Source organism: Heptranchias perlo, chromosome 5 (genome assembly GCF_035084215.1).
Source record: "Heptranchias perlo isolate sHepPer1 chromosome 5, sHepPer1.hap1, whole genome shotgun sequence".
NCBI classification, from domain to species: Eukaryota; Metazoa; Chordata; class Chondrichthyes; order Hexanchiformes; family Hexanchidae; genus Heptranchias; species Heptranchias perlo.
The window spans coordinates 99,414,893-99,427,639 of record NC_090329.1 but is presented as its reverse complement, the minus strand read 5'-3'; the positions used below and the strand labels follow the sequence as shown (position 1 = coordinate 99,427,639).

Below are 12,747 nucleotides of genomic sequence, written 5' to 3'. Positions count from 1 at the left end.
CAAGTCTGCTCCCTTTGGACTTAGGGTGAACTTGGGGGGCTCATACCAAGGAGAACGACTAGGAGGACATAGATTAAAGGTTTTACTGGGGACAAGAGCATCAGAGATGGAGGTGAGGGAGTGGTTGAGCAGATCGACAACTGCACAAATATCGTGGCAATTAGGGGGTCAAAGGCTAGGCATTTGGAAGCTGAAAAGTCCAACTGTAAAGAAGTGTTTGGTGATGGCCTTGTCCAGGATAGTGATCATGGGAGTAGAGAGTCCATGTGAGATGCAAGGTCAAGGGTGTGACGGTGAATATGGGTAGCAAAGTTTATGCGTAGGGAGGATAGGTAGAGAGAGGACAGGAGGGCACAAAGTCAGTTGAGAATTCAACTCAGTACTGTCAATTGATCTCAGCCAGGTTAGCAGTTGAGGTGCTACTATTGGCATCAGTGTCCGTGTTAGGAAAGGAAATGAATGCCAGGATTTCCATTCTTGCTTGCTATCCACTGACCCCCTATAAATGCCATATGGCGAGGACTGAATTGGGCTTGTGGGTGAATAGTTTTCCAACACCCACCATCAAGGCTCAAGGTATGAACAACAATCAGTTGGGAAAGGTGGAGGAAGAAGTGAACAGGTGCCATGGTTTAGGGAGGGAGCTCCAAAGTAGTGCCACGGCAGCTGAAAGCTCTGCCGCCCAAGGTGAAGCAAAGGAAAGATGGGATACACAAAAGATTCTTTTTAAATATCTGGTTTGGCCAGAATGTCATGAGACTCAGTCAGCCAAAAATGAAGAAAATCCGAACACCTCAAAAAAAAAGCTGGCAAACCCAGGAGACCCACTTCACCTCCTCACACCATGCCAAGCTCACGAGGGACTGGATGGACAAACTATAGCTTCTAACACATCCAAGAGCTGAGGAGTGGCCAAAATAATTAACAAGCATCTCTCCTTCGCCACCAAGACAACCACCAGGAGATGATGGCCATTTCACCATGATAAAGGGTCAAATAATGGGACAGCTGACAGCACAATCTTAAATAAGGGTCTGGGATCAGGATCCTCACAACTATCACCTACAGATAAATAGTGAGAGCCAGCTCAAGGTAATACACTGAGCATCCAACAGATGCCCCACAGATTTAATCTCTCCTAGGGCAGGGGAGAAGAATGACTGCTGGACAGTGGCCAGAAGGGCACATTACTACAAATGTTATGACATTCTGGTCATGCCCCCACATTCAAACATTCTGGGAAACAGTCTAAGAAACCACTAAGAGCTTAATGAGTTCTCAGTCTCTGCGGGCCTAGGCCTTTGCCTGCTGGACTTGCTTACTTGAGTGCAAATGCACCACCCTCTCCCATAGGAACAAAGGAACAGGAGTAGGGCATTCAGCCCCTCGTGCCTGCTCCGCCATTTGATAAGATGATCTGTGATCTAACTCCATATACCTGCCTTTGGACCATAATCCCTTAATACCTTTGGTTGCCAAAAAGCTATCTATCTCACATTTAAATTTAGCAATTGAGCTAGTATCAATTGCCGTTTGTGGAAGAGAGTTCCAAACTTCTACAACCCTTTGTGTGTAGAAACGTTTTCTAATCTCACTCCTGAAAGTCTGGCTCTAATTTTTAGACTGTGCCCCCTACTCCTAAAATCCCCAACCAGCGGAAATAGTTTCTCTCTATCCACCCTATCCGTTCCCCTTAATATCTTATAAACTTCGATCAGATCACCCCATAACCTTCGAAACTCCAGAGGATACAACCCCAATTTGTGTAATCTCTCCTCGTAACTTAACCCTTGAAGTCCGGGTATCATTCTAGTAAACCTACGCTGCACTCCCTCCAAGGCCAATATGTCCTTCCGAAGGTGCGGTGACCAGAACTGCTCACAGTACTCCAGGTGTGGTCCAACCAGGGTTTTGTATAGCTGCAGCATAACTTCTGCCCCCTTGTGCACTAAGTCCTCTAGATATAAAGGGCAGCATTCCATTTGCCTTGATTATTTTCTGCACCTGTTCATGACACTTCAATGATCTATGTACCTGAACCCCTAAGTCCCTTTGGACATCCACTGTTTTTAACTTTTTACCATTTAGAAAGTACCCTGTTCTATCCTTTTTTGATCCAAAGTGGATGACCTCACATTTGTCCACACTGAATTCCATTTGCCACAGTTTTGCCCATTCACCTAATCTATCAATATCGCTTTGTAATTTTATGTTTTCATCTACACTGCTTACAATGCCACCAATCTGTGTGTCATCGGCAAACTTAGATATGGGACTTTCTATGCCTTCATCTAAGTCGTTCATAAATATTGTGAATAATTGAGGCCCCAAGACAGATCCCTGTCGGACTCCACTAGTCACATCCTGCCAATGGGAGTACCTTCCCATTATCCCTACTCTCTGTCGCCTTTCGCTCAGCCAACTTCCTAACCAAGTCCGTACTTTTCCCTCGATTCCATGGGCTTCTATCTTAGCTAACAGTCTCTTATGCCGGACCTTATCAAATGCCTTCTGGAAGTCCATATAAATAACATCCATTGACATTCCCCTGTCCACGACTTTAGTCGCCTCTTCAAAAAAATTCAATCAGGTTTGTCAGGCACGACCTACCTTTCACAAATCCATGCTGGCTCTCCCTGATTAACTGAAAATTCTCGAGGTGTTCAGTCACCCATCCTTAATTATAGACTCCAGCATTTTCCCCACAACAGATGTTAGGCTAACTGGTTTATAATTACCCGGTTTCCCTCTCTCTCCTTTCTTAAAAAGCGGAGTGACATATGCAATTTTCCAATCTAGAGGGACAGTTCTTGAATCTAGAGAACTTTGAAAGATTATAATTAGAGCATCTGCAATGTGCTCACCTACTTCCTTTAAAACCCTGGGATGGAAGCCATCGGGTCCTGGGGATTTGTCACTCTTCAGTGCTATTATTTTATTCATTACTATTGCTTTACTTATGTTAATTTTATCGAGTCCCTGTCCCCGATTCAATATAAGTTTTCTTGGGATTTCCGGCATGCTATCCTCTTTCTCGACTGTAAATACTGACGCAAAGTAATCGTTCAACATGTCCGCCATTTCCCCATTGTCAATGACAATATCCCCACTTTCAGTTTTTAAGGGGCCAACACTGCTCCTGATCACCCTCTTTTTCCTAATATAACTATAAAAGTTATTTGTATTGGTTTTGATATCCCTTGCAAGTTTCTTTTCATACTCTCTTTTTGTAGCTCTTATTATCTGTTTTGTGACCCTTTGTTGATCTTTGGATCTTTCCCATTTGCCAGGATCTGTGCCATTTTTTGCCTTTTTGTATGCCCTTTCCTTATGTCATATACTGTCCCTTACCTCTTTAGTTGTCCATGGCTGTTTTTTTTGGCAAGTAGAGTTCTTGCCCCTCAGCGGTATAAACCGATTCTGTATCACGTTAAATGTTTCTTTAAACATTATCCACTGATCATCAGTCGTTTTACCCATTAACAGATTTGCCCAGTTTACTGCGGACAGTCTCTGTCTCATCCCATTGAAGTCAGCCTTGCCCAAGTCTTGGATCTTAGCAGCTGATTCACCTTTTACCCTTTCAAACACTACATTGAACTCGATCATGTTATGATCACTATTGGATAGATGTTCACGCACAGTTAAGCTGTTAACTAAATCTGGTTCATTACTCATTACTAAATCTAGTATGGCTTGCCCCCTTGTTGCCTCTAGAACATACTGCTGTAGGAAACTATCCCAGACACACTCAAGAAATTCACTACCTTTCTGACAGTTGCTAGTCTGCTTTTCCCAATCTATGTGAAGGTTAAAGTCCCCCATTAAGACCACTATGCCTTTCTTACACGCTTGTCTAATCTCTGCATTTATACAATCTAGCACTTCAGAGCTGCTGTCAGGGGTCCTATACACAACTCCCACTATAGTCTTGGATCCTTTCCTATTTCTCAATTCAACCCATAAAGTCTCTGTTGGCTGCTTACCTCTCGTTATATCCTCCTTTATCATTGAAGTGATTTCATCTCTAATCACTAAGGCTACTCCTCCCCCTCTTCCATTTTCCCTATCTCTCCTGTAGACCTTATAACCCGGTATATTTAGTTCCCAATCCTGACCATCCTGCAGCCATGTCTCAGTAATAGCTATCATGTCATACCCTCCAATTTGAATTTGAACCTGTAGTTCATTTAATTTATTCCTTATACTCCGTGCATTTGTATATGGAACTCTTAGTTGGGCCACACACCCTAGCCTGGCCTTCAGCTTTGATGCTGAGTTAATCGCCTTACGCCTTCTAGTTTTTATTTTATCTGTCGTGCCTAAAGTACACTTTCTTTCCGCTGCTCTATGCTTTTCCCTTTCACTTGTTCTTGAACAACTGTTTGTACTATTTGTATTGTAAATTTCCCCTGGGTCTACCCCTCTCTTGCACAACTCCAGTTAGAGCAACTGTCACCGCTGGCGACTACAGAATTCATCCCTTCCCTCAACAAATGCGTGGGTGAAACATGAGTTATATGGTAATTAAAGCAGGTAATGGATTGACTCTACCTAGAACTCAAGAGGTATCAGTCAATCTGGAACCCTTTCCTGGCAGCCCATATAACTCAGATCACCTCCCAAGGTCAGAACAGGACTACAAACCAACAAGCCCCTCCAAGCACTCCACAAAGACTGCAGATAGACAAGACCCTTAATGTTGCTCGAACTCTGCCAAACCCCTAGGATTCGTCAAATTATTCCAACCCCCAAACAATATACTGCTCCTAATGCATGCACAACCGTAATGACAATCCTAAAAGATGCCAATGTACTCATGTACGTACTATGTGATAAAACTGTATCATGACTTTACAGAATATATTATTCTCCTTTCTTAAAAAAGGGAAAAAAATAGGAGTACAAAATACCAATTGCAAACAAATTTTAACATAGAATTTCTACCTACAAGATATGTTTGTTCATCGCCATGTCCAAGACGCCCTCCTTGACCATGGCCACAGGTGTACACTTGACCATTCTGGGAAAGGAACACTGAATGGAACTTGCAAAGCACAACCTGAAAAACATAAAAACAAAGTCAAGTATGTAATTGGTATAATAATGACATTTTTTTGTTGCTCCCAATTTTACATGTACAAGTAGTATCTGCCTCATTAAATTTGTAACGCATTCAGTCTCCAAGAGAAGCACTAGAAAGCAATTCCTTGTTACAACCATAGAAACAATGTCAGAAACAGTTTCAATTTTAGCTTAATTGCTGCCTTCCCAAGTCAGAATAGATAGAATAGACTTGACATGTTTTTATGCCGAACAATATGAACCTAAAGCACTGTTCAATCTAAGATTCTGAAATTAGGAGCCCAAATGACTGCAAGATCTAATTTTCAAGAGTACAACATTGAATTAAAGGATTCAAAGTTGAAGATCGGTGCAGTAACAATATATTCTCTGATACATTCAGCACACTTTACTAAATGTGTTTATAACATTCAGATGAATAGTGCACCAATCTTGACTTTTACTGCAACCTGTCCAATTTGTACAGCAAATAGTTTCCAACTAGAATGTGAACTATCCACTGAACAGTAGCCTATGGTTAAATCAGTGCCCTGAAGGACATTTCCTCAGACAAGATATAAAGCTAAACTAAATCCAGACTACTGCTTATTTTGCTGTCCAAGACATACTACAATATAAAATATACATTTGTAAAATCAGTAAAGCAACACAAACCACCCAGCATAATGCTTTAGTTTGAGTCACATGAACTGGTAGCATGCATCATAATGCCCAAAATTTGTAATATCCTTTCCTTTTACATTACTCAGCACTACTTCCAATTGCAAGGTTATGCCTTCTATGGGATTTAACTTCAGTTTCCTTGCCAATATTTCTAGAGGGATAGAATTGAAAAGGAAAGAAGTTATGTTAAACTTGTATTGAACCTTGGTTAGACCACACTTAGAGTACTGTGCACAGTTCTGGTCTCTATACTATAGAAAGGATATAGAGGCATCGGAGAGGGTGCAAAAAAGATTCACAAGAATGATAAGAACCTTGGGAATAGGAGGAGTAGGCCATACAGTTCCTCGAGCCTGCTCAGCCATTCAACAAGATCATGGCTGATCTTCAACCTCAACTCCACTTTCCCGCCCTATCCCCATATCCCTTGATTCCCTTAGTGTCCAAATATCCATCAATCTCAGTCTTGAATATACTCAACCACTGAGCATCCACAGCCCTCCGGGGTAGAGAATTCCAAAGATTCACAACCCTCAGTGAAGAAATTTTTCCTCATCTCCGTCCTAATTATTATTTTTTAATTCATTAATTGGATGTGGGCACCGCTAGCAAGGCCAGCATTTATTGCCCATCCCTAATTACCCTTGAGAAGGTGATAGTGAGCCACCTTCTTGAACCGCTGCAGTCCAGGTGGTGAAGGTACCCCCACAGTAGTTAGGTAGGGAGTTCCAGGATTTTGACCCAGCGACAATGAAGGAACGGCGATATATTTCCAAGTCAAGATGGTGAGACTTGGAGGGGAACATGCAGATGGTGGTGTTCCCATGCGTCTGTTGCCCTTGTCCTTGTCCTTGTCCTTGTCCTTCTAGTTGGTAGAGGTCGCGGGTTTGGGAGGTGCTGTCGAAGAAGCCTTGACAAGTTACTGCAGTGCATCTCGTCAATGGTACACACTGCAGCCACGGTGCGCTGGTGGTCGAGGGAGTCCTGGTTGGTGTTGAGTTTCTTGAGAGTTTTTGGAGCTGCACTCATCCAGGCAAGTGGAGAGTATTCCATCACACTCCTGACTTGTGCCTTCGAGATGGTGGAAAGGCTTTGAGGAGTCAGGAAGTGAGTCACTCGCCGCAGAATACCCAGCCTCTGACCTGCTCTTGTAACCACAGTATTTATGTGGCTGGTCCAGTTAAGTTCCTGGTCAATGGTGACCCCCAGGATGTTGATGGTGCGGGATTTGGTGACGGTAATGCCGTTGAATGTCATGGGGAGGTGGTTAGACTCTCTCTTGTTGGAGATGGTCATTGCCTGCCACTTATTAGCCCAAACCTGGATGTTGTCCAGGTCCTGCTGCATGCGGGCATGGACTGCTTCATTATCTGTGGAGTTGCGAATGGAACCACTGTGCAATCATCTCGAACGTTCCCACTTCTGACTTTATGATGGAGGGAAGGTCATTGATGAAGCAGCTGAAGATGGTTGGGCCTAGGACACTGCCCTGAGGAACTCCTGCAGCGATGTCCTGGGGCTGAGATGATTGGCCTCCAACAACCACTACCATCTTCCTCTGTGCTAGGTATAACTCCAGCCACTGAAGAGTTTTCCCCGATTCCCATTGACTTCAATTTTACTCAGGCTCCTGGATGCCACACTCGGTCAAATGCTGCCTTGATGTCAAGGGCAATCACTCTCACCTCACCTCTGTAATTCAGCACTTTTGTCCATGCTTGGACCAAGGTTGTAATGAGGTCTAGAGCCGAGCGGTTCTGGTGGAACCCAAACTGAGCATCGGTGAGCAGGTTATTGGTGAGTAAGTGCCGCTTGATAGCACTGATGACGACACCTTCCATCATTTTGCTGATGATTGAGAGTAGACTGATGGGGCGGTAACTGGCTGGATTGGATTTGTCCTGCTTTTTGTGAACAGGACATACCTGGGCAACTTTCCTAAAAGGCCAGAACTGAGAGGATATACTTATCAGGAAAGGCTGAACAGGCTAGGGCTCTTTTCTCTGGAAAAGAGAAGGCTGAGGGTGACCTGGTGTAGGTCTTTAAGATAATGAAAGGGTTTGATAGACATACAGAAAATATTTCCACTTGTGGGGAAGCCCAAAACAGTCGCTAAAAAAGTAGCTAATAAATCCAATAGGGAATTCAGGAGAACGCATCCCTGTTGACGCAAAAAAACACGAACGGTAAATTTATTTTTCTATGAAATATATAAATTTGAGGTATTTCAATCTTGTGGTTCGTGGGACATTTGGTATGATGGGTTTAGAGGTTAACATACACTCAACTCTGGTTGTACAAATTGTTCAATATTTAAAATCTTTCATTCCTAAAATACAGCACAAATGTATATATCCCTCAGGCTGAGTATAAACATTAAATCAGTATGAAAAATAATTGCATTCATATAGCACCTTACACAGTCTCAGGATGACCTAAAATGCTTCACAGCCAATTAATTACTTTTGAAGTGTAATTTCTGTTGTTTTGTGGACAAATGCAGCATCCAACTTGTGCAGAAGGTCCTGCAAACAGCAAAATGCGATCAGTGACCAGTTAATCTGTTTTGCTGTTAAGGGACGAATGTTAGCATGGCCAGCAGGAGACCTCCTTGCTCTTCAAATAGTGCCATGGGATCCTTAACATCTTTCTGAAGAGGCAGACAGGGCTTACTTAACATCTCATCCAAAAATAGAGCACTCCTTCAATCTGATGTGTCCACCTAGATTATTTGCTTAAGTCCTGGAGTGGAGCTGGAGTCCACAACCTTCTGACTTAGAGGTGAAAGTGTTACCACTGAGCCAAGCTGACAGAGGCACCAATTGTCTTGTGCACTTTAGTGGAAAATTATTTATCTACTGTGAGGCCTACATTTTAGTACAAGAACAGATTTTAAAACATGACTGTTCTTACAATAGAAAAGTTTTAGTACCTGCTTAATGTAGACCCCTGCCCTAGGAAAGAAGTCTACAAGCTCAGGGTGATGCTTGCTTTGCTGGCTTCCATGGCCAAGAGTAAAATTAGTGTTGTTACCCCAGGTATAGACTTCAGTGGGATCTGGAAAATAAATCTGAATATACATGTCAAAAGTTCAAAAGCCATTTACTACTAAGTATAATGTTAAAGAAACAAATTCAGCTATGTGGTAGATTATTAAATGCAATCTTCCAAAGGAGGTCAATAGAAAGAATTAGAAATGACATTTGGACAAAATTCAAATAAGTTTCTGTGACATTAGAACCCTAAATAAACAGTATAAGAGACTTATACACATGTTTTTTGTTAAATATCTTTTATGGTACTTTTAGAATGTTTTGCCAATGCTCTTAAATTGCTACACGTCATAACCAGCCAAGAGGGAAAGCAGATGGTCTGCTTACAGTATCTGCTAATGCCAACAGCAGACCAATATATTCTCTGATATGTCCTCCCTCCATGAAACTACCCAGTGCTTCATTAGCAGCTCCCCAATTTAAGCTGGACTGTCAATGAAGCTAGTCACATGGCAGGAGATAAACAAGACTTTTTCAATGTACAAAGAAACTCTGAAATCTAAAATAAAACTCGATGAAATTCTAGAAGTCACCACATCTATTTAAATAGCACCCAAAATGCAACTTGAAAATTGGTACAATCATAGGAACTGGAGCACAGAAAGAGGCCTTTCAGCCAGAGTTAGCTTCAATTGGAGCTATAATTCAATTGCCCTGCTCTTTCCCCATATCTTTTTATATTCTTCCTTTGTAAATACTTATTCAAATCTCTTTTCAATGATCTTTTAATCTATGTCTCAATAGCCACTTGTGGTAAAGCATTCTATGTTCCAATAACCCTGCATAAGCAAAAATTTCTTCTAACTTCCCCTTTGTTCTTCCAGTAATAATCCCAAGTTTATGCTGCCTTATTATTGATTCAGAGAATACAATAGTTCGCTATTTATCCTTGCAATCCCTCTCATAATTTTGAAAACTTCCATTCGATCCTCTGACAAAACATCAAATTTTCAAGTTATTCTTCATAACTGAGATCCCTCATTCCTGGTATAATTCTCTTGAATCTTCACTGTGTCCTTTCTTTGGCACAAAATTGGGGCATCCAGAATGGCATGGTATCCCAGCTGCAGCTTAAACAAAGTCTTATAGAAATTTATCACTTCCCAGCTTTTGTATTAAATGTCCCCATTGTCTTTATGGCCTTTTCTGCAGTTCAAAGACCTTTGCACCGCAGCCGCCACCACCCAACCCCCCCCCCCCCCCCCCCCCAGATCTTTCTGTTCCTCCACTCCAAGTATCTCGCCATTTTGCATATACTTACCTTCAATAATCTTCTTGAATGTTTTGCCAATGCTCTTAGATTGCTACACGCCATAACCAGCCAAGAGGGAAAGAAGATGGTCTGCTTACAATATCTGCTAACGCCAACAGCAGACTATATCAGCTGATATGTCCTCCCTCCAAGAAACCATCCAGTGTCTCATCAGCTTCTCCCCAATTTAAGTTGGACTTTCAATGAAGCTAGTCACATGGCAAATCGTGGCCCTTAGACTGTGTTAAAGCTTTGGCACAGTAGATTGTCAAGCGTCATCCTTATACTACCTTTACGTTTGGTATGTTGTTGACATATCGAGTTACATCGAAACTACAGCACAGAAACAGGCCATTCGGCCCAACTGGTCTATGCTGACGTTCACGCTCCACATGAGCCTCCTCCCTCACTATCAGCATACCCTTCTATTCCTTTCTCCTTCATGTGCTCATCTAGCTTCCCCTTAAATGTATCTATACTATTTGCCTCAACTACTCCTTGTGGTAGCACATTCCACATTCTTTGAGTAAAGAAGTTTCTCCTGAATTCCCTATTGGATTTATTAACTACCTTATATTTATGACCTCTAGTTTTGGACTCCCCACAAGTGGAAACATTTTCTCCATGTCTATCCTATCAAACCCTATTATCTTAAAGACCTCTCAGGTCACTCCTCAGTCTTCTCTTTTCTAGAGAAAAGAGCCCCAATCTGTTCTGCTATCACCTTTGTGAATCTTTTTTGCACCTTCTCCAATACCTCACTTATCTATATTGAAATTCATTTGCCAAGTTTATTTTGCAAGTTTATTAATGTCCTCTTGCATAATTCTTCCTTTGTATTAATTACACCCCCCAATTTGGTGCTGTCCGCAAATTTTGAAATTGTACTTCCGATTCCCGAATCCAAATCGTTTATATAAATTTTGAACAACAATGATCCCAGCACTGCTCCCTGTGGTCCACCACTTCCCACCTTTTGCCAGTCTGAGTAGCTACCATTAACCCCTACTCTGTTTTGTAGCCAGCTTACTATCCATTCTGCTAACTGTCCCCTGGCCTTAACCACAAGTCTACAATGCGGTACCTTATCGAAGGCCTTTTGAAAATCCAAATATATTACATCTACTGCATTATCCTTGTCCACTTTTTCTGTTACTTCTCCAAAGAATTCAATAAGGTCGGTCAAGCATGACTTTCCCTTCTGAAATCCATGCTGATTATTCTTTATTATATTTTCGTTCTCTAGATGTATTTCTATTATATCTTTGAGTAAAGATTCTATTATCTTTCCTATCACCAACATTAAGCTAATTGGTCTATAGTTCCCTGGACTTGTGGTTCTTATATTTAAAAAGGGAGACAGAACATCAGCTGTCCACCAGTCCTCTGGCACTTTCCCCTTTTCTAGTGAAATAGATATACACACTAATCAAACTAGGAGAGAATAAGTCCCCTGATTTTTATTTATTTATTAAAAAGTGTCTATCTCCTCCCTAACTTATTTTAATATGCAATCCATCCTGATCAGGGGACTTATTCTCTCCTAGTTTGATTAGTTTATCAATTATTTACCCATTTCTATCTTAAATGTTTTAATATCTTTTACAATCTCTTTTTCTAATGCCCTGCCCACCTTGTTAGTCTCCCTGGTAAATACTGAGTAAAGTAACTATTCAATATTTTCGCCATTTCGCAGTCGTTACCTGTGAATTTATCTTGTGCATCCGTTAGTGGCCCTATCCCTGTTCTGATTTTTCTTTTGTTATTTATGTGTCTGTAGAATACTTTACTTTTTTTTAATACTCCTTGATAATTTAATCTAGTAGTTCCTTTTTGCTGTTCTAATTGTTTTGTTGACTTCTTTCCTAGCCTCTTTGTATACCTTTTTGTCATCCTCTCCTTTATTGTCTATGTACACAGAGTATGCCTTTTTCTTTCATTTCAATTTTACTCATCTCTTTATTCATCCATGGTGTTTCATTATTGACTAGTTTGTTTGTGCTTTTTAGGAGGAGTATATTTCTCCCGAACTCTGTTGATCACCATTTTGAATATTATCCACTGCTATCCTATTTCTTTGTCTGTCAGTTTACCTGCCCTAGTTTCATTCTCATCCCCTCAAAATGAGCTTTTTTACAATCTACTACTTTGGTCTTTGTCTTATTTACGTCTTTCTCAATCATTATTTTAAACCTTATTATGTTATGATCGCTATTGCCTATATGTCCCTATATGTCCCCTTATGCTTCCTTCTCTTATCTGTTCTGGTTCATTTCCCATTACGAGATCCAGCAGTGATTCCTCTCTTGTTGAGCTTCTCACATACTGGGTAAGAAAGGAGTCATGTGCACACTGTAAAAACTCCATTCCCTACCTCTTCTTGCGAGTTTATTTATTTGATTTTTTTAAAAAACTCATTTCAGATTTGTCTACCTATTTCATCCTCCACTTCCCTTCCACCATTAGGTGGTCTGTAGAATATACCTATTAACATGATCGATCCTTTCTTATCCTTTCTCTTAATCCATATGGATACTGTTTCTATTTTAATGTTACTTATGTCCCCTTTTTCTATTGCCGTTATGTTGTCTCTAATTAGTACAGCTACCCCATTCCACCCCCCCCCCTCTTCCTTCCCTATCTATTTCTAAATACATTATATCCTGCAATATTTAACTGCCCATCCTGTTCCTT

At 41.2% G+C, this 12,747-nt stretch overlaps 1 protein-coding gene across 3 annotated transcripts in view; it reads right to left on the bottom strand.

The window, feature by feature from the left end:
• ibtk (inhibitor of Bruton agammaglobulinemia tyrosine kinase) overlaps positions 1–12,747 on the bottom strand; it is a 119,503-nt gene that overhangs the window by 80,566 nt on the left and 26,190 nt on the right. For all 3 annotated transcript variants that reach the window (XM_067984918.1, XM_067984919.1, XM_067984920.1), the window contains 2 exons: positions 8,681–8,805; positions 4,952–5,062 (listed from right to left, as the gene is read on the bottom strand). In XM_067984918.1, the coding sequence (XP_067841019.1) occupies positions 4,952–5,062; positions 8,681–8,805 (236 nt within the window). The remainder of the gene's footprint in view (positions 1–4,951; positions 5,063–8,680; positions 8,806–12,747) is intronic.